The 21,530-nt window shown below is 52.8% G+C and overlaps 1 protein-coding gene across 1 annotated transcript; it reads left to right on the top strand.

The window, feature by feature from the left end:
* The first annotated feature begins 52 nt into the window (after positions 1 to 52).
* On the top strand, positions 53 to 20,014 carry MLPH (melanophilin). The gene is given in 15 exon segments (XM_049772835.1): positions 53 to 162; positions 7,807 to 7,840; positions 7,842 to 8,035; positions 8,119 to 8,231; positions 10,799 to 10,887; positions 11,413 to 11,613; positions 12,415 to 12,592; positions 14,213 to 14,262; positions 15,804 to 15,926; positions 16,262 to 16,396; positions 17,277 to 17,369; positions 17,945 to 18,061; positions 18,710 to 18,767; positions 19,217 to 19,350; positions 19,976 to 20,014. Coding segments are annotated over 15 exon segments (1,668 nt in total).
* The last annotated feature ends 1,516 nt before the right edge of the window (positions 20,015 to 21,530 follow it).

Raw genomic sequence — 21,530 nt, 5'->3', positions numbered from 1 at the left:
TCAGAGCTGACCATTGCCCCCACCCCCGCCCTTCCTGCAGGTGGACTGGATCATGGGGAGGAAGATGGATCTGTCTCAGCTCACAGATGCTGAGGCCCAGCATGTGTGGGAAGTGATCCAGCGTGACCTGGACCTTCGCAGAAAGGAGGAGGCGAGGCTGCAGTGAGTGTCCCCCTTCCCCATCACCACAGGGTGAAACACAGGCAAAGCTGTGGGCTGGGATCGTCTCCTCACCAGCCTCAGCTTCCCTATGTTAAAAGGAGTTCTCACTTTCCAACCTGATGCTCAGATGCTCTGTGTAGACATTTATTCTAACCTGACTTGGTCAGGGTCCCCTATCCCCTAAGCCAGCCATCTTGGGGATGAAAATGAGTGAACATTAAAAGCTGGGAGGGCCTCCTGATACCCCCATAATGTTGGAATCCAGGGCTCCAATGCTCTGTGGACAAAGACTGACCAACCCCTTTCTCTCCAGTAGTGTGGGGTGTGACTCTCACCAGGACCCACAAGGTAGGCACCACTTTCCATATTCAGGGTGCTATTCCCAAAATCTATAACCTAGCCCTCAGGTTCCTGGAGTCTTTGCTGCTTCTTCCTTGGCCTGCTAAGAAGATTTTTAGATAAGACTGAAAGGGTAGGAAAGGGCTGAATGAATACTCAAGGGACCAGGTGGGCTCTGAGATAATGAGGCATATACCTCGTAACTTCTAAGCCTGTCCCAGAACGACTCCCCTCAGTCTAAGCATCTGGCTCCAAGCTCCGGGGGGGAGGGGGGGATAATTGGATCCAGGTTGCTCTGAGGCTGAGTAAGCAAGACTACATGGGCACCTTGGGAAGATAGTAGCAGGAAATGACTGGTGTTGGAGGTGTTAGGGTGTGGAGGTGTGGAGGTGTTGGAGGTTTTGGGTATGGAAGTGTTGAAGTATTGGAGTATTGGAATGTTGTCATATTGGAGATATTGGGGTATGGGGTGTGAGGTGTAGAGTTTTGGATGTTGAAGATATTGGGGTCTTGGAGGTATTGGGATATTACAAGTATTGGTGTGTTGATGGTGTTGGGTGTGGACATATTGGGCTTAGAGGTGTTGGATGTTAAGGTGTTGGGTGTGGTGTGCTGGATCTGTTTACTATCCAGCTGGCAGGCAGCACTTCTGCAGGGCACCACCTGGTAAGGGGCAATAGGCAGGTCAACACCACACCCAGGTCAGAGTCCAGAGCCCAGGGCTACTGCTCTTAGAGGCCCCAAGAACCAGACATGACACATCCAGTCCTGCTCTAGACACTGTCCATCTGTCCATATGCATGGCCCCAGCCTCTTCCCCCATCAATAGACCCACACACTCTTCCCATGTCTGCCATGACCCCAATTCCTCTTCTCATATCTCTCCTGGATCTGGGAACATTGCCTCCAGCTTCCAAGCTGTGCCCATCTTGAGCCCCCAGGCAGGTCTGCACTAAGCCATGGAAGAACTGATCAGCAGACCAAATGCTTGCACCAGGGACCTGGGGTGCATGAAATACCTACCCCCCAGACAGAGAAGAGGTAGCAATGAGGAGTCTCTGGAAGCAAAGCCCAGTGCCTCCTGTACATCTGAGGGTTTCAGGCAGGGTCCCCCTTCCTGATGCCTCTCAAGTCTCACCTGTGGCTTTGATTGGAGGTGGCAGGAGTGTCCCTTTCTCAGTGTATCAGAAAGGAGGTGCAAGGTGGAGCTCAGGGTCCCCAGGTTCCTAGATACAATGAACAGGTCCATCAGAGATAAGGGTCCCCAGTCCTCTGAGAGACAGTAGATGGGTCCAGAAGGGACAGGGATCCCCAGAGTCTCAGTGAATGCTCAGGTCCTCAGTGTCCCCATCCACATGTAGCCTAGCTACAGGAGCCCTGTGCCCTATGAGAGGGCAGTCTTGCCCCTCATCCCTCACTTTGCTCATTCTTGGGCATTGAGATAGGCTTAAAGCAGCTCAGGTACAGACAAGTCCCTTAAGGATCAAGGGCCAGAGCAGAACCACTGGACTCTTCTGGAGGTAAGGACAGAGCTGGTACTGGAAGGAGTTGGGGGACCAGTGAGACCCCCGAGGCCCCACAGGTATCAGTGGGGAGAATAACTCCTTCGAGCTATGAGTACCTAGGTGTCTCCTGAAAGCATAGACCAATCTGAATGTCCCCTAACCTTAGATCTGGGGGATTCCCACCTCCTTTAGGCCCCAGGCCTGACCCTGTCTACTCCCCTCCCAGTCCACCTTACCCCGACCCCAGTCTGGACATCTCTGGGCCTCCAGCACAGAGCTAGCAGGTTTTGCCCTTTCTGGTACAATCCAGCTGCATCATCGTATAGTAAAGGACTGGAATATAACTCAAATCATATTCGACCCTGGGTTCAAGCCTTGGTACTGCTATGTGGGCCCCTCAAAACAGAAATTAAGCAATATAGCCTCCACAGTCCCCTGGGAGGACCCCACATGCATCTCTGCAGGTACCCACAGTTGGGGTGTCCCTCATAGCCACCCATCCCATCCCCCCAACTCTGGCCTCACTGGCCCAAAACTGTCCTTGATGGTTCCTCTCCACCTTCCCCATTGAGCCCCATAACACATAACACTGAGCCCCTATAACTTAACACTGTGAGCAGCCCCCTTTGTCTCTTGGCAGGGTGCTCAGTGCATTCCCCCTCCACCCCTGCCCATCAGGTCTGTCAGGCCCGGAGAACAAAGGGTCCTGTGTAATTAATTCTATGGGTGTAATACCAGAAAGGAGGATAGGGCCAGCCCAGCACTCCATGTGAACAGCCCAGGAAAGAGCAAAGGGCTGGTCACCTGCGCACCATACAGAAAGCTGCAGGTACATGGGTTGCTGCAAGCAGCTAACCTCCTGCCACATGTCAGCCACATTACAGCAGCCACACTTTTGGGCTGGCTCCCACACAGGCTCCCTCTTTTGGCTGGTCCCAACAGAGGGGGACCCCTTGTTGGTTCATGACAAGGGACTGCAGGGTGCTGCTATGGAACAGGTATGACTGTCTTTGTAGAGCCAATAAGGCCGGGCACTGGCTCTTTCCCAGTGTTTGCATTAGCACAGCTGACATGAAAGGACAGATATGGAGGTCTCCCAAGCAGTGCTTAAGTCACCACTTCCCTATAGAACTGGACTAACCGGACTTTATAGTTCAATACTTAGCTTCAGAAAGCAGCACTTCCCAGGCCCAGCAGTGTCGGGAACTACCAGGGCCACCCCCAGCAATGATTAGGGGGCCCGTGCAGTGCTGGGCCTCAGACTTGGGTCTGAACTATTTCCCAAATCCACAGAAAGACCCGTTTTAAACTATGGTTTTAAAAATCCTTTAAATCAATTTTTTTTGTTGTTTTTTTGGGGGTTTTGAGGTCACATCCAGCAGTGCTCAGGGGTTACTCCTGGCTCCACGCTCAGAAATCGCTCCTGGCAGGCACAGGGGACCATATGGGATGCCGGGATTCGAACCATCATTCTTCTGCATGAAAGGCAAACGCCTTACCTCTATGCTATCTCTCCAGCCCCCAAATCAATTTTTTTAATGATGTAAGAAACAAGAGGCTTTGTCAGGCCAGCTTCTCAGCACCAATCTCTCATTTGGCCAGAAGCACTTTGTCGACACTATGAGAGAATAGGGAGCATCAGCAGAGGGAGAGATGAGGGAGCATTTGAAGAGCAGAAGAGATGGAGCATCACATTTCCCTGAGCATAAGAGAAAACATCAAATTTTTAAGTTAAAAAAAAAAAAGCTTGTAACAGATTGCATGCCCTTTAGTCATAAAAAGCTTCTTAAAATCACTTTAAGTTTTCCAATGCAAAAAAAAAATTGCCATGTTAAGCACACAAACAAGAAATTCTCCACATAAGAAATGCATGGGTTTTAAGAAAAATTAAAGACATTACTGTAATAAGGCCCAGAAAGGGCTGGAAGGGCTGGAAGGGCTGGAAGGATCGGCTCACAGTTTGAAGCTCACCACAAAGAGTGGTGAACTCTGTTAGGGAAATAACTACACTAACAACTAACATGACAATGTTAAAGAATGAGAGAAGTAGAATGCTTGTCGCAAATACAGGCAGGGGTGGGGGAGTAGGGGGGGAATTGGTGGTGGGAATGTTGCACTGGTGATGGCTGCTGTTCTGTTTATAATTGAAACCCAACTACAAACATGCTTGTAAAATCATGGTGCTTAAATAAAGATTTATAAATAAAATAAAATAAATTGGACACTTCAAAAAAAAAGAAAGAAATGCATGTGGGTCAGAGAGAGGGGGGAGAGGAGAGAGAGAGAGAGAGAGAGAGAGAGAGAGAAAGAGAGAGAGAGAGAGAGAGAGAGAGAGAGAGAGAGAGAGAGAGAGAGAGAGAGAGAGCGAGAATATCCAGGTAGAGTGCTGGCTGGACACACAACTCACTGGGGTGTAATCATTAGGGTTCTCTGAGCCACCAAGTGTGATTCCTGAGCATAAGCTAGGAATAAGCTCTGAGAACAACCAGAAAAATATATATATATACATATATTATAAAGAAGAAATGCACATAACCCAGAAGCCTAAAACAAAAAGCTAGGGTCCTGAGTGATAGCATAGTGGTAGGGCATTTGCATTGCATGCTGCCAACCCGGACAGACCCAAGTTTGATTCCAGCATCCCATATGGTTCCCCGAGCCTGCCAGGAGAAATTTTTAAGTGTAGAGAGAAGAGTAACCTCTGAGTGCTGCTGGTATGGCCCAAACTCCCCACACACACACAAAAAAAAAATCCAGAAGAATAAGTACAGAGATGGAGTGTGAGAGACAAACAGCATCTTTCACCCACTTGCTATGGTTACAAGCTGCCTCCGTTGGCCTAGTTTGGGATGAGATATGTCAGGTAGCCTGGAAGAGAAGGAAGACTAGGAGTGAGTGAAGTTTCAGGTGTCCACTCGCCCTCCAAAGCAGCTGCTTGAAGGATAGTCTCGGCCAGGATAGGAAAGGCAGAGACCAGGTAGATACTGGCACTTATGCACAGCACAGGTTTGGATTAAATCCCAGACTCTCAGCAGAGTCCACAAGGGGGCCCTGTGCATCTCACCCCAGGGAAAGGATGCAGGGTCGTGGTAAGGAGTGGGCATTCCAAAACCCTGGAGTGGACCTTGGGGACCCCAGCAAGGGAACCAGAGCTTCTGAGTTTACCCCATCAGAAAATGGACAGAGCCTCAAGAGGTAATACTTGGAGGGCAAGTAGCCAGTTGGCAGAGCCCACCCTGCATTCTGACCCAAAGAAGTGGAGAGTGGGAATAATCTGAGGAAGTGAACAGTGGAGCTGCCCCAACTGAATGGACTGAACAAAGACCCAAGCAGAGAGCCCACAGCAGCCCAACCCTTGCTGGTCACAAGGAAACTGGTCACGCTGCAGCTGGCCAAGCAGAAAGGAAGTGAGCCACTGTGTACAGGGCTGGGTGCACTGCTGGCGAGTCAGCTCTGGAACTGGAAGCTTGCTGGTGGGGTTCCCCCTTCTTGAGAATGGCCTCCAGCCGGCTCTTTCAGGACCAGTGTTCCCTGGGTGCCCCAGCTGGCCTCCATCCTGCCAGCCATGGCTTCTTTCTCCCAAGTCACATTGCCATCTTCTATTCAGGTTTGGTCTGACCTGAGCTGTCATCAGGAGGTTAGACAGGGGTGCAAAACCCTGAGGCCAGGAGTGGGCGCTGAGCACAGTCTGCTCCAGACTACGCAAGGATCAGCTCAAGACTGGAGCACCCTTGGCTGAGTCTGGATCCCCAGATGGTCACAGAATCTGTGGCCCTGTGCCTGTCCTTTTGGAGAGAGCTTGCACACAGCCGCATTTCTACGGGAGCAAAGAGTTCCTATGTCAGTGCCACACACACTCACACAGATTTACATACACAACAAGCACTCACAACAGACCCCCCACACAGTGCTTGACTCCAACATAACCTCAAATGTTGGCCACACACACACACTCGTAACAGCCCTCCACAGTGCTCGATTCTAACACAACAATCTCTGGTATCAGCCACACACACTCACACACTTGCAAACACTCACACAACCACACTCACAAGAGCCCCCACAGTGCCCATGTCTAACCACAACTTCCAGGGGGTGGGGGTGTGTGCTGCTGCAGTAATCCCTTGGTAGCTTCCTCTGGAAATTAATGTTTGCTATGTAGGAGAGAGCTCTGTGTGTTCTATGTGCATGTGTCTATGCTATACAAGTATCTACCATGTACTCAGCAGATGTCCTGTGTGCACATTTGCACATGTGTGTAATGCAGTTATATGCATGCCTGTGTGGCCATGGATACCTTTTGTGTATGCGTGTATATGTGTGCTTGTCTGTGCTTCTTGTACGAGATCATAGATTTCTCGCACACTTGTGTATACATATATATGTAGTGCTTATATGTGTCTAGTACATTGGATTCATAAGCATCTGTGGGTACACTTGTAAATGCATGTATACTCATGGGTGCCTTATAAGAGTTGTGTGCATTCTCATGTATATTTTCTTTTTGGTTTTGGGGCCACACCCGGCATTGCTCAGGGGTTACTCCTGGCTGTCTGCTCAGAAATAGCTCCTGGCAGGCATGGGGGACCATATGGGACACCGGGATTCGAACCAACCACCTTTGGTCCTGGATCAGTGAATTGCAAGGCAAACGCTGCTGTGCTATCTCTCCGGGCTCCCTATGGTCTCTTCTTACACAGGCATGCTGGGCACCCTCTTAGAGCAAGAGCTCTGTCAACACCAGAAGCCACATGGACATACTTCCAAGCTGTTCCCAAGCCCCTAATCTAAGGAGCTTGGTGTCTTACCCAGCCAGCACCAGGTTTTGATTTGAGCACTTTCACCAGTTTCCATTTTTTTTTTCTTTTTTTTGGTTTTTGGGCCACACCCGGCAGTGCTCAGGGGTTCCTCCTGGCTGTCTGCTCAGAAATAACTCCTGGCAGGCATGGGGGACCATATGGGACACCGGGATTCGAACCAACCACCTTTGGTCCTGGATCGGCTGCTTGCAAGGCAAATGCCGCTGTGCTATCTCTCCGGACCCATCCTTTTTTTTTTTTTTTTTTTTTTTTGGGTTTTTGGGTCACACCCGGCGGTGCTCAGGTGTTACTCCTGGCTGTCTGCTCAGAAATAGCTCCTGGCAGGCACGGGGGACCATATGGGACACCGGGATTCGAACCAACTACCTTGGGTCCAGGATCGGCTGCTTGCAAGGCAAACGCCACTGTGCTATCTCTCCGGGCCCTCATGTATATTTTCTGTGTGTACCTGTGAGCATGCTTGAGCATTGTGTACCTATGCTTGTGTATATGCAATATATTGTACTTGTGCAGAATGTGCATGTTTGTTCACATGTGTTTATGCAATTTGTACATGTGTATACCTTGTGTTGGTACACGTGTTGTGTTGTTTTTCATGCACATGTGTGTACTTACATCTTGCACATGTTTGTTTACATTTACACGTGCCTTTATGCGTACCTGTATAGGAGCACATGCATCACTTATGTTGTATACATGTGTGCTGTATTACTGTGCGCGCACATATGTGTATCTTAATGTGTGCCTGTATGTGTGTGTCTGCGCACGCATGCAGACATGTGTGTGACCTGTACTGCATTGTGTACCTGTGTGTTTGTGCACGTGTGTACATGAACCTGTATTGTACACACATGAGCCTGATGTGTATTTGTATCCCTGTGCATTTTCACGTATGGGTGGCGATATATTGTGCATGTATGTCTGTATGTTTGCGTGTATATGCGTGTGAGTACACTCACAGTAAGTGTCCCGTCCTGAAGCGGCCTGAAGGGCGAGATTCAGAAGGAGAGAGATTCAGAACAAGCATGCACTGCTCTTAGATGCAGCCCACCTGAGTCAGACACACTGTGCCTGCTGCCTGCAGCCCTATGAGCTGCATCACACACCCAGGAGCCAGTGCATGGAATGCGGCCTCTTCACCTGCCAGTTCTGTGGCCTCATGCGCCAGGAGGAGCAGAGCTGGCTCTGCAGCCCCTGCCACCTGGCCCGGTGAGCCTTGGTTGTCCCGGGCTCTGTGTGAAGGGCTTCGTGGCAGGGAAGGTGGAGCCATGTCTGAGCCCATGTCTCCACAGGGTGGTGCAGTTTGGCTCCCTGGAGTGGTACTACAGACACCTGAGGGCCCGCTTCAAGCGCTTCGGGAGTGCCAAGGTGATCCAGTCCCTCAGCGAGCGGCTGCAGGGCACAGGTAAGGTGGGCTCACGGCCGTACCGGTTAGATGAGGTCTGGGCACCTGTGAGGGGGTTCAGGGCACACAGGTGAGTCAAGTACTGCCAGTTCCGAGCTCTGTCCTGTTCTAAGTGAGTGCCAACCCATGGGAACAAGCATGTGTCTGAGAAAGGCTGGTTCTGGGAAAGGCTCCCAGGGAGAAGGGCATCCACAGTATCCTGATGTCACCTTTGACCCCCAAAAATTGTTGAGCAGTGGGGGGACTATGGGCCTATCCCTGCCCTGGGGACCTGTCTTTAGCCTTAGCCATCACCTGCTCAGGCCTTCAGAGGGACACATGCAGGCAGAGTTTGGGGTTCAAGTCCTGGAGTGCCCCAGTAATGAGGGTCTCACAGACATTTGGGGGTTCTCAAATACACTGGAGGGTCTCACAGACACTTGGACTCAACCAGACTGGTGGATCCAGGGCCTAGATATGATCAGCACTGCTTAGGGCCAGCAAGTGGTTTTGTGGGGCTGCAGATCTGACCTGGCTCTTGCTGCCCAGTTAAGAAGCAGGTGCTGGGATCCAGGCTCAGATGCTGAGATCTGAACACAGATGCAGAGATTTGGGTTTTGGTGCTAGAAACTGGGCTAAGAAACAGATCCAGGCTTGGATACTGGGATATTGACTCAAGTGCTAGGATCCAGGAGCAAGTGCTGGAATCTGGGTTCAGATGCCGGCATCATCCTGCATGAGAACAGGTGAAGTAATGGGGTGGCATAAGGGACAGTCATAGTGGGGGACCAGCTCCCACTTTAGAGCTTAGGTACCATGTTCCCCAGCAGTTATAGCCCCCCAATGTCCAGCCATAGCCTTGAGACCATGTCTACCCATCATAACTGGAACACAGAGACCAAGGTTCCAGCAGTGAGGGAAAAGGGTTCAGTTCAACCTATGCATAGGCTCTGTGTCTCCCACAATGACCCAAGGACAGCACAGGCTAGGCAGTGTGGACAGGAAGGAGACCCTCAACCACACCAAAAGACAGGCCTGGGGCTCAGGGGACAGGTCATCCAAGGCAGGGAAAGAAGGGACACTGATCCTCCCAGCCATGCTGAACAGGAGAGGCTGGTGGGGGACAGAACAATGTTAGGGATCCTCATACCCAGCGCAATTTCAGTTTCTATGTCCTGGACCAGGTCTGATCCCATGCTTCAGGGCATGTGAGGCCAGCAGAGGGCGTTGTCAGTAGTTTAGAGCGCATGGCTAGCCACTGGGAGAGATAGACAAAGGAAGGAAGGAAAGAAGGAAGGAAGGAAGGAAGGAAGGAAGGAAGGAAGGAAGGAAGGAAGGAAGGAAGGAAGGAAGGAAGGAAGGAAGGAAGGAAGGAAGGAAGGAAGGGAGGGAGGGAGGGAGGGAGGGAGGGAGGGAGGGAGGGAGGGAGGGAGGGAGGAAGGAAGGGAGGGAGGGAGGAAGGAAGGAAGGAAGGAAGGAAGGAAGGAAGGAAGGAAGGAAGGAAGGAAGGGAGGGAGGAAGGGAGGAAGGGAGGAAGGAAGGAAGGAAGGGAGGAAGGGAGGAAGGGAGGGAGGGAGGGAGGGAGGGAGGGAGGGAGGGAGGGAGGAAGGGAGGAAGGGAGGGAGGAAGGGAGGAAGGGAGGATGGGAGGGAGGGAGGATGGGAGGGAGGAAGGAAGGGAGGAAGGAAGGAAGGAAGGAAGGAAGGAAGGAAGGAAGGAAGGAAGGAAGGAAGGAAGGAAGGAAGGAAGGAAGGAAGGAAGGGAGGATGGGAGGGAGGGAGGATGGGAGGGAGGAAGGAAGGAAGGGAGGAAGGAAGGAAGGAAGGAAGGAAGGAAGGAAGGAAGGAAGGAAGGAAGGAAGGAAGGGAGGGAGGGAGGGAGGGAGGGAGGGAGGGAGGAAGGGAGGGAAGAAAAGGGAGGGAGGGAAGAAAGGAGGTAAGGAAGAGAGGAAAGGAAGGGAGGAAGAGAGGAAGGGAGAGGAGGGAGGGAGGGAAGAAGAGAGGAAAAAAGAGGGAAGGGAGGAAGGAAAGGAAGGAAGGGAGGAAGGAAAGGAGGAGGAAAGAGGAGGGAGGGGGAAAAGGGAAGAGAAGGAAGAAACAGAAAATAAGGTAAGAGGAAAGGGAGAAAAGAAGGGGTGATGACAGGGAGGAGAGAAGGGTAAAGAGGGGGAAGAAAAGGGAAGGAAGGAACAAAAGAGGGAAGGGAAAGAAGATGAAGGGTGAAAGGATGGAGGGAAGGGTAGAAGGAGGGAAGGAGGAGGGAGATGGAAGGAAAAGGGAGAAGGTGGAAACAGGAGGGAGGAGGAAGAAGGAGGGTTGGAAATGATGCTAGAGGATAGAAAGATGGAGAACGAAGGGATGATGGTGAAGGGAAGAACACCGGGTGATGATGGTGGTGGTACTGATAATGGAGACATAGATGACAGGTGGGCAGATGGCTTTGCAGATACAGGTAGGCAGGTGAAGGAAGTGTGGATAGGTGTGTAGGTGGGCAGTGGGTAGGGGTGGGCTGCTAGTGTGGGCACTGTATAGGGGTGAATGGGGTGTCTTCTGGCCCTACCTTGAGTGACCCCGCAGAATATTTTTCAGGCAGAGCTGAGCTGAGCACTGATGAGGAGCAGACAGACGAGGAAGCTGACCCTTACTCAGAGCCCCCAGCACAGCAGCCGGGCAACAAAGTGAGATTCTGGGCCCACTTCCCCTCCCTGGGGTCTGGCTTTCTGATTCTGGATCCACAGCACCCCATGAGCCCATAGTCACTGTGGGGGGGAACAGGCATCCTCCCTTTGCAGTTGGCAATCCCTGAGAGTAGCACTCCATGTTGGGGCTCCAGAAGAACCCCCAAAGAAACTGGGTGCAAAGCTAATCCAGAAGGAAATGAGCTCTGGGGGACAGGCAGTGCCCTAGACAGGCCTTGGGAGCACACGCTGACCCCCTGTGTCTGGCCTCTGTGTCCTTGGGTGATGCCTATAGGTGTCTCCCTCCACAGTGCCCCCCTATGACTGGTAGTTCTCCTGTTTGTTTCCTCTTACATTGGGGGATACAGAGAGACTGGATCCCTGAGGATTTGAGGGCTTTAGGGAGTCTATAGTATCTGATGCAAGTCCTAGGGTGAGTGTGGGGGGGTGCAGTGAGGTTCTGGGGTGAAAATGAGTCCTGCAGCTGGTGTGGGGGGCTCTGGCTGTGTCTGGTCCCTTGTTCAGGCCACCCCACTGTCGCCTCATTCCCCAAAGACAAGGCGCCGCCTCTCCATCCATGACCTGGATCTGCTGGACTCACAGGATGCAACCTCCACCCCCACAGGCAACCTAGAGGTGAGTCCAACTCAGCAGGACACATCCCCTAGCCTCCAGATCCAGAATCTCTGGACAGATCTGGGGGGCAACTTGAAGAAGTGGAGGCAGGTCAGGTTGAAGTCTGGGACAGGGTCAAGCATGGGCCTCAGCTCCTACCAAGTAGACAGCCATGGGGGGGGAGGGGGGAACATTCTCCTCCAACACACTGGAAAGGAGAGCTCCACTCATCACCTTGAGGATTAAAGGTTTCCCCATAACAGGTGCTGTAGGCAGTGGGGACATAAAACAGAACCCCAGATCTGTTCAATCCACCTACCAGCAAAAAACCCAGGGGAGGATCCCTGAGCAGACCTAGGAAAGCATCCCAGAAGCCTTTAGTGTAGGGTTTCTCCATAAAGTCTTGCCCCACTTCTGCTGGGCTCCAGGGCCCACACACACACACACACACAGGCTGGAAGGGGGACAATGCCTGTGGTACCTTGAAGATTAGGCACAGCAGAGAGAGGACCCAATACAGGAATGGGCAGCCATGCTCTCCCTCTGATCCTCCAGAATTTTCTGGGTGCCTGAGCAGACCACATCCCTTAAATAGTACTCCCAGCCCCATCCTTGGTGATCTGAGCAACTCAATGGTGGTGGGCACAGAGATAGTCCAGTGGGTAAGGTGCATGCATAGGGTTCCCTGAGCCCTACCAGGAATGATGACTGAGCACAGCTGGGTGTGACCCCAAGACCCAAAGGAAAACAAGCAGAAGACATGTTTAGATTCCTTGATCCATCTGAGGAGCAGGCACTGTCTTTTGTATAAATGAGGAGTCACGATGCTTTAGCGTTTGACTAAGGGTCACTGATCTGGCCCAGTGAGGCCAGGTCCACCCTCACCCCTGTGTCCCTGACCACTATGCTCAGGCCCTCACAGGGGAGCCCAGCTCAGAGGAGTCTATGGCAGAAGAAGTGGACATCAACTGTTGGGGTCAGCACCCCAGCCAGAAAGAGCAGGTGGGCTATCACCCGCAGGATGGCCTCTCTTGGCACCACCTCCCTGCAGAGTCCAGCGAAATGGCCCTCAGCATCGCTGCCTACCCTGGTAGGTGCCCGCAGCAGGGGGTCTACAGGGGTTGGGAAATCTGCAGCCCCCAATTCCCAGCATTCCCCAAGCTGTGTTGTCTGTACATGTGTGTCCCTGAGAAGGTCCGGGATGCTCTGGCTCCAACTGTCCCTGAAGGCCATGTGCACTGGGAGATGCCAACCTGGGCCCCTAGAGGTCACATGGCTCACTGACCTCTAAGGGGCATGAGGGACTCGATCCACCACCCTGACTTCAGATAGGGTATTCAGACCTAAGAACTGTGGGGCACCTGACAGAGAAGTACTTGGGAAAGGAATATATGGGAGAGGGACACATGGGAGAGGGAGCACTTGGGAGAGGAAGCATCTAGGAGAGGGAGCACCTGGGAAAGGGACACATAGGATCATGGAGCATCTGAGTTCCTGGGAGGTGTTGTCTCTGCATGATAAACAGTGCCCCTGGTATGGTGGTGGTCCACCAAGATCATGATACCACTGCATCTGGCCTCCCCCTTTATTCCCGGGTGGAGATCAGGAAGTCTGTGTGTACTGACAGCCTAGATGCACCCAATTTAATGTTGCTGTCAGTTTCTTCCTAATGAAATCCCAAATGGCTCCTTTCCTGTGCCCTGGGGATGGCCACCGTGTGTGCGGAAGTTCAGAAGTAAATAAGATCACAGACGGGCAAATAAGGCCCACAAAGCTCTCATCGCTGCGGAAATGTGGTTAAGCCTGTCTGCCCGGAAATGTGGTGCTGACACCCCTTTGATGCATCGAGGGGTGGGTGAGCGGGCATCTCTGATTCTGAACAATGAGTAACATAATGACAATGACTATCCCTACCAGGGAAGGGTCCCCACCCCTCAAAAAAGTACCCCTGTCCCAGAACAAGGGGCTTTCTCATGCTCATTTTCTGTCTCCATCTGAACAAACCTCCCCTCCTCCCATTTGGGACCTCTTACGCTTTCTCATCCCAGGTCACTTTTCCCCCAAAGAACCGGCTGGCCCAGGAGACCAGCACACACCCTCCCAGAGCCCAGTCACATTGGACACCACTGATGTGGAAATCAGGGGATCCCATTGTGAGGCCCCTCACCATTTTCAGAGGCATAGCCCACCTGCATCTGAGAGCCAGGTAAGGGAGCACCATCCTGCTGGTCAAGGTCTAGCCCAAGTCCCCAAAAAAAGCCAGGGAGCCTCCATTTGTACCCCACACATGGGCACTGTCCCTGCTGTGATTTTCACGGATGCTAATCAGATAGAAAGTCAGGCAGATGCTGGCCCCAGTGGGTCACAAACCCTCTACCTCATCACACCTAATGGTCTCACTCAGGGCCTGCCTTCATGTCCCTCCCATGACCAGGAACATTCCCAGAGTTTCAGGTCAGAAACCTTCTTGCTAAATGTGAATTGTCTTGCATCTTCATGCATTTGGGGAGGCACATTGGGAATTTTCTGGGTGAAGGGCGCTCAGGAAGGACCTTCTGTGAGAGGTTACCTGTAGCAAGACAAATTCCAGGGCACAGGAGTGCCCACAAACTGCATTCTACCCACTATGTGTCCCCCCAGGCACTCCTGGAGTGGTCCACAAACACTACCAGGTGTGACCCCCCAAAAACTCAAAACAAAAAAAGAGTAGATCAGGGATCTCACAGCCATGAGGCACCCCAAGGTCTAGGTGCTGAGGTTGTAGACACTGACTCAGTTTCCCTGATTCCACATTAGAGCTGGCACCCCAGTCCCTCTCTTCCTCCATCCATCTTTGGTGAACTATTCTACCTGGTCTTGTTACCTGCGAGCGAGCTCAGGCTAATCCTGTGAGCTGGACTGATCCTTGGGAACAGATTGGGGGTGCCAAGGAAATGTCACTGTTGGAGGAAGGAACCAGATGGGGCACCAGGGGTACCTGCTCTGATGTACCTGCAATCCCTAAGCCCCCCACCCTGAGAGACTCAAGGACATTCTTTGCTCTTCTTCCTTCCAAGAAGGGGGGTGCCCTTCACTCCCACACCTACAACCCTGGAATCAGCATCTTCTCAGGTCCTCAGTCAGGCTCCTGAAGACACATGCCAGCCCCCTGTACTTTCCCAACATGGGCACCGAGGACCCTGGGGCAGAGATATCCTGGGTGCCCAGCCTTTGTGACAAACAGTAAAGCACCTTTTGTGTGCTGTGCTCCATGTCCCATGTGGGACCTGAACCAAGATGGCTTCCACTGGGCAGGAGGGGCTCCTGCTCCTGCGCACACCCTGGGTCCTTTGCCAGTTCCAAGTCCCGAGTGTGGCACGGCAGAGTCATTTCCTCCTAGTCAATCCCCACCCGAATAGCTCAGTGCTTGCGGCATCTCCTGTCCCCTCTGACGAGGTGTGCACCCAGAGATGAGGGCTGGAGACACATTTGCAGGAGAAACGCACGAAGTATCGATTATTTCCCCCTGAGCAGCTCAAGATATGATTGGTGACTCAGGGACTTCTGTGACTCAGCCAAGAGGACATGGGACTATATCCCTCTAGGTGCTGGCGCAGTCTGGCCTCCCAAACCCCCCAGTTCCAGCAGTCCACAAGCCTTCCTGGTATATCTGGGTCTTTAAGCTCCAGCTCCAATTTGGTCTGAGGTGACACAGTAACCAGTGAGACAAACCTAGGGAGGGGGGTCAAAGGTTGAGATAGGGTTGAGGGGGGTCCACCAGCTTGAAGGGAGCCACAGAGCTCAGCTTGGGGCTACCGCTCAAACAGGGTACCCAGATATCCAAGAGCACATCTAAGGGGTGGAAAGTCACCCAGCTTGGCAAGCTAGATTCCAGAAGGTTCTGTAGTGTTCACTGTGTCCTTCACATTGCTTCCATGTTCCACAAATTATCCCTGTTTCCATGCCACAAAAGTTCTGGGCACTTCCAGATGGGTCTTGGGGTCTGTCCTGGGCACAGCAACATAATGACACAGACATTCATATGCAAGACAGAGCCCAGAGTCCATGACCTTCACAGGGAAGCTATCTCACACTACCCGTCCACCACCCTGCCCAGTCTCAGCCAACCTGATGCCAGCAGTGAAAGTCCTCGGGATGCTGAGAACATGCCAGGGCACCCAATGTGGCTGTTGCTTTTCACAGTGTCTCTCCCAAAGACAGTGTAACCATGATTGCTTCAGTGTGGTAAGAGCTGAGAATGGGCTGGGGTGACCAGTCTCTGAGAGTGGCATTGTGGGCCATGATCATTGCAGTGTCCCAAGTCCACAGAAGCCGACCGGGAGGAGGCTGAGCTGAGGAGGAAGCTGGCACAGATGTCTACGTACTTCAGTGACCCCACCGATGAGGATGAGGAGGCACATGCAGAGCACGTGGAGGACGGTGGGGTGAGAACCCCTCAATCTCATAGGGGACAATCAGATGCATGCCAGTCCCCAGCAACCCACATCATGGGCACCAAGGGCTCTGGAGCAGAGACACCCTCCTGGCTGCCCAGCCCCCTGTGACAAACAGTAAAGAATATCAAGGTCTGGAGAGATACTCAGAGGCTGAGCACAGTTCTGCGTGCAGAAGTTTCAGGTTCTATCCCAGGCATTGCCGCGTATTGCAGCATGCCCAGGAGGGACCCCCAAGCACCAAGGCAGATGTGCCCCCCAAAACTAGAAAAAATCTGGTGCCTAAAGCAGTTCTCCAGAGGGTTCATGGGTTCTCCTCTCCCCAGGAACTCAGACAGAAGTCACATCCCCAGAGCCCTGGGAACTCCTCAAAGGTCAACAGGACCACAGACGAGGAGCTGATGGAGCTGGAGGGCAAAGTGGCCGCAGCAGCCTCTGAGGTCCAGCAGTCGGAGAGTGAGGTCACTCACACACCCTGGGGAGGGCTACTAGAGAGGGGAGGAAGGGGGGATGCCCCCCTGAATTTTTGCACAGTAACTGGGGGCATCACCTCTTCCCCTGTATTTGGGGCAGGAGTGGCAGCAGCAGTGAAAGGACCCCTCTAGAATAAGCTGAGAATTGGGGTGGCACAAAAGTCTGTCATGCGTGTTCAGCCCTGAATTGAGGTGAAGGGGTCATAGGTCTGTGTTCAGTCAGAAGTAAGATCTTGGGGTATGTCCCCCAGGACATACCAAGAAATGAACTCTCCCTTTACTGGGGTCTCTGAAATGGGATCTCCCCTGAGACAGGCTCCCATTGCCCTTGCCCCCAGCCCACACCCCACAGGTGGGCCCTCGCTTGGCCACTATTGCTCCCACCAAAGCAGTGTCATCATGTGACCTCCTGGATGGTAGATCTCTTGGTTCTGGGAGATACAGACACAGTCCCCCACAGCCAGGTCACCTCAGTCCCTGAGATGGGCACAAGGGACCCAGGAGGTCATTATAGGAACTGTTCAAAAGGCAAGTGGGTGACAACACTTTAGAGAATGATTGGGGGGTGGGTCCACTGCAGCAGGGATCCTGGGAAGACCTGTCTGAGGCCATCAGAAGGATGTGGGGCCATTGGTAGTACCTGAGTAGGGTGAAGGTGCTGCCTCATCTAGAGGGCATGCAGGAGGAGGCAGGGCAGAGGCAGAAACAGCAGGGTTCAGAAAGTGAGCAACTGCCCCCATCATGGCCCCACCAGTCCCAAGAAGAGACCCCAAGAAGAGGAGAGGAGTAGAAATAGGTCCAAGTCCTGGGAGGAAAGTTGGTGTTGGGACAGGGACCCTCAGGAGTGACACATATCCTCTCACCCCAGGTGACCTACATCCAGTCCCGGATCGCAGCCCTGCGAGCAGCTGGGCTCACCGTGCAATCCACAGGAACCCCACAGAGGAAGTCAAACCTCCCGGTAAATGGGGAACCCCAGTCCCATGGGGGGGGGGGGGCCTGACACCTGGCCAGAAGTTCAGGGCTATCCCTGCGTGTAACCTCATTGCCCCAGGTCAGCTGGCCCTCAGGAAATTGTGTCATGTGTAGTTCTTGTCACTGTCATTGATTGTCACCTATTGAGTTCCGTCACTGTCACAGTGGTTGTGGTTATCACTTTTTGAGTTTTATGTCATTGCCTGCTGCTGCTGGGTCTCTGTTGGAGGGTCTGAAGTCCTCATGTGCCCTGGCAGTGCCCCTGCCCAGAAGTCCTCATCAACACCTTGGGTGGGGACTGTTAGGAACAACATGACTAGACAGGATAGGGGCCCCTACAGATCCAAAGCCTGCTTCCTCCTGAGTCTGCAAACACTGTGACAGTAGAAAAGAGAGAGAGGTGAAGAGTGGGAAAGAGAGCTTCTCCCTATTCCTGCCCCTGCATGCCTATCCCTCAGTGATGTGTCTGCCCAACAATACACATCATCCCCGCACCCTAGCAGCTCCATGTGTGCAGTGGGTCTGGGATTCAGCGATGACCACAGTTCCTCCCATCCGCAGATCCTTCTCCCCCGGAAGGCCAGGGCATCTGTTAAGAGCACACGGGACCAGCAGACAGAAGCCCCTAAGCAGGACCAGGTCTGTGGGAACTGCAGGGACTGGGCCTGTGCAGAGAGGGTGGGTGGAACAGGAGCAAATGTGGGACTAAATTGCTGGATCATCTTGGGGGTGGCTTACACAATGATCTGGCCCTCAGCTGGGGTACACTGGGTCTATGCAGGGCTTTGCAGACATGTGTTTGGGTCCTTGGCTTGACCTTTGCCACCCCTAAGTGACTCAGGTACACAGTCACTCCCTAGGGGCTCGGGGGTGGTCATCAGGAGGTGGAAATGCTGAAAGCAGGAAAATGTCCAGGGTCCCTCATGCACGGAATTGGCCACGGGGAAGAGGAAGTTCTTTCAGAATGGAGGTGTGGGTGGGTGTATCTTCAATAGATGGCCCAGGGCTTCCTCTCCAGGCCTGTTGAAGGGCTGCCATTCCCATGAGCCCCCAGGCCAGACCTGGGAGCCAACCTGTATCTGTGTAGTGCCAGGTGCAGTCCCCAGGAGTCATCAGTCTTGCTGGGTAAGGCCACTGACTGCAGACACAACCTATTTCAGCCAGTTTGCTGGCCCTGAACACCCTAAGGGTCCTTGCAGGTGGCACCTGATGAGCTCAGGAGCCTTCCACCTCCTCTTCCTCTACTTCCTCCTTCTCCCCCTTTCTTCCTCCTTTTCCTCCTCCTCTTCCTCCTCCTCCTCCTCTTCCTCCTCCTTTTTCTTCTAGGTGGCAACTGCACCCAGTCCCCAGGAAGCAAAGTTTAAGGATTCCCATAGTGGACTAGGTAAGAGCACCCGAAAGGGATGCAGGAAGGGGTGCAGTGGTAGTGGGGTGCAGGCTGCGGGAGAAGTGCCATGGTAGTGGGCACTGCACAGTTTCTGCTCCCAGCCACCCTTGGGACAGTCCCTGGGGTGTCTGGAGCTGAAATTTGCAGCTTTAAGCTTTGGGTGAGGTTATGGAAGGGGGTTGCTTCTGTGTGAATCATCCTGGGGGATGAGGACCTTCTGCTGGGTAGGGGGAGGCTGGAACTTGTAGCCCCCATGGCAAGCTGTGGGAACCCTTATTCCCCACTTTCACTCCTCTCTGTTTAGAGCCTCCCTAGCTCTCCTATGCCTGCTGTGTCTAAGTCTGACTGAGTCACCAGGGGTGCTGTATGTTCCTAAATGAAGGGATACTGGTCTTGGCCCCCAATCCTTGCCAGAGGTTCAGGGACGCCCTATTCTCCCGACACAGGAAGCAACTTCGAGCGGGAGTCACTGTACAGAATGTCCCTGACTCAGAGGAACCCCACCCGGAGGAAGGGTACCGCGCACCTGGGCTTTGCGGTAATGACCCTGGAGGGACAGCGGGACCTGCAGGAGCACAGAGTAGGGCTGACCTAAGATGGACAGAAACAAGGACAAGCAGAACACTCAGCAGGACTGAGGAGCAGCATCCTGCACAGCACTGACCCCCCTCAAACATGCAGGTCCCCTCTACCTCCAGCTTCCTGCTGAGAAAGGTCCCTGTTGGTTGGTGATATGTTAATTCAGATGCAGCATGATTGGGCAGGAGGATGGGCAGCCTCCAACAGTCCCCACTGATGGACATAGTGAGGAGCAAGAGCGGGAGAGCACAGGACCCCTAGGGCACCTCAGCTGCAATAGGGTGGGCACAGTGAGGGACAGGCAGGAAGGTCAGATGAGGACATTGCACCAGGGGGTTAGTGCTTTCACCTGCCCAGGGTCACAGACCCAACTCTACCTGGGCAGCAAAGTGTCACAAAGCTTACAGCCTGCAGGGCCTCTGCAGCATGTACATATATTCCTCTATACAAGTGTATCTGTGTATACTCTCCTGAGTTCATATGTCTGTATGTCTATACATGTTATGTCCAGGTACACTCACTTGTTTGTGTCTGTGTATATTCCCGTGTGCATGTGTACCCTTCCCTGTGTGTGTGTCTATGTACACTCACCTATGCACCTGTGCCCATATGCTTGTGCTTTGCAGAAACCTGTGATGAGCCAACAGCCCGGGCAGGGTCAATGAGCAGGACAGAGCCACAGGCCACCCTCATGCCATTGTGTCCCTTCCCTTGCCTGCACTCTCCTCCTTCTATCCACTAGCGGAGAAGCCAAAGAAACTGTCCTGCTGGAATGTGGACCAGGTGATGGCTATTCAGCTGCTGCCCCTCTTATCACTACACCGCCCCCTGGTTGTCCGGCATGTGTATGTCTCTCTGGACTACGTTGGTTAAAGCCTTGGCGGTGCAGGGGTCTTACCACCAGCACTCAAGTCTCCCCTCCAACCTTTTCCCACTGGTTCTCCCTCTGAACTCTTCAGTTGACAGACAGACCATGACCCATGCAGGGACTGTGCGTGTGAGTTGTGCAGAGCCAGGCACTCCAAGGCATCGGAACCATTAAGTGAGGAACTCACAGCTACTAAGCCAGCGGTTCCCACACCCCATTTGGCTGTCTACAAATCCCTGTGCATCCAGGCTGGAAGAGGGGGCCCGTGGGCACAGGAGAGCCCCGGGGACTAGAAATCAGCCAGGGCATATCAGGGCTTGTTGTGGGGGCAAATGATACCCTCTACAGGCTGGTGGCAGCTGCTGTGCTGAGATCCAGGACCTTTGGGCGCCTCTTTTGAGAATCCTAGACCAGCTGTGTGACCCAGCACTCCCACACCTGGATTCATTTCTCTCGGGGACCAGAAAAGCTCCTGAGTTTTGGGGTGCAAGCTGCAGAACTGCCTCTGAAGGCCACTGCAGGGACAGCTGAAAGAACCCTGGGAGTCAATCTGAGCCCCAAGTTTGGGCACTCCCCAGAAATGAGCAGCTGTTTCCTGCAAAGCCCCACCAACTTGCCAAAGTAACCAAGACCTGTGCCAACTGCTCCATTCCCATGTGTCTGTTCAGATGAAGCATGATCAAGGAAGAGATGGCCGTCACTTGCTCCCCACCTAGCCTGGACCCCTACACCTTCACTCTGTACCCCTTGCTCTGTCTAACCCTCTCCAGTTCAATTCACAAATGCACCTTTTTCAAACTACTCTGTGAACCAGCTGAGACACACAACTCCAAATTCACACAAGTGGATTAAAATCTTCCCGTGACAGACAGAGTCAGCTGCTTATTGTGCTCCCCTTCATTCCTGGTGTTCCCTGGAGCTAGTGGAACTCCCCAAGAAACAGTCCCATTGGCCTTGAAGTGTCTCTGGTGTGGATAGAACAGGGATGCTGAGTCTTGGGCATTGATCCCATGCTGGGACCTCAGTGTCAGTCACTGTGACTGCTGGAACAGTAGGACCCCAAGATGGGGACATGCAATTCTTTCGCGTGTGTCCCTTGGAGCCTCTGCACCAGGTTCTGGTGCCACTTGGTCAGATTTCTCAGCACACTACTCACACAGTCTTCCATTCCCATATTAATTCACTTGCTCACACATGCATTAATTCATTCACGCATTCATATATTCATTTACTCATCCTCATTCATAATTCACATGCTCATTCATGTGTTAACTCATTCACACATTCAGATTCTCTTATTTATTTGTTCATGC

This window comes from Suncus etruscus, chromosome 5, assembly GCF_024139225.1.
Source record: "Suncus etruscus isolate mSunEtr1 chromosome 5, mSunEtr1.pri.cur, whole genome shotgun sequence".
NCBI lineage: Eukaryota > Metazoa > Chordata > Mammalia > Eulipotyphla > Soricidae > Suncus > Suncus etruscus.
Note: the sequence above shows the minus strand (reverse complement) of the source record. Positions and strands in the feature narration are given on the sequence as shown.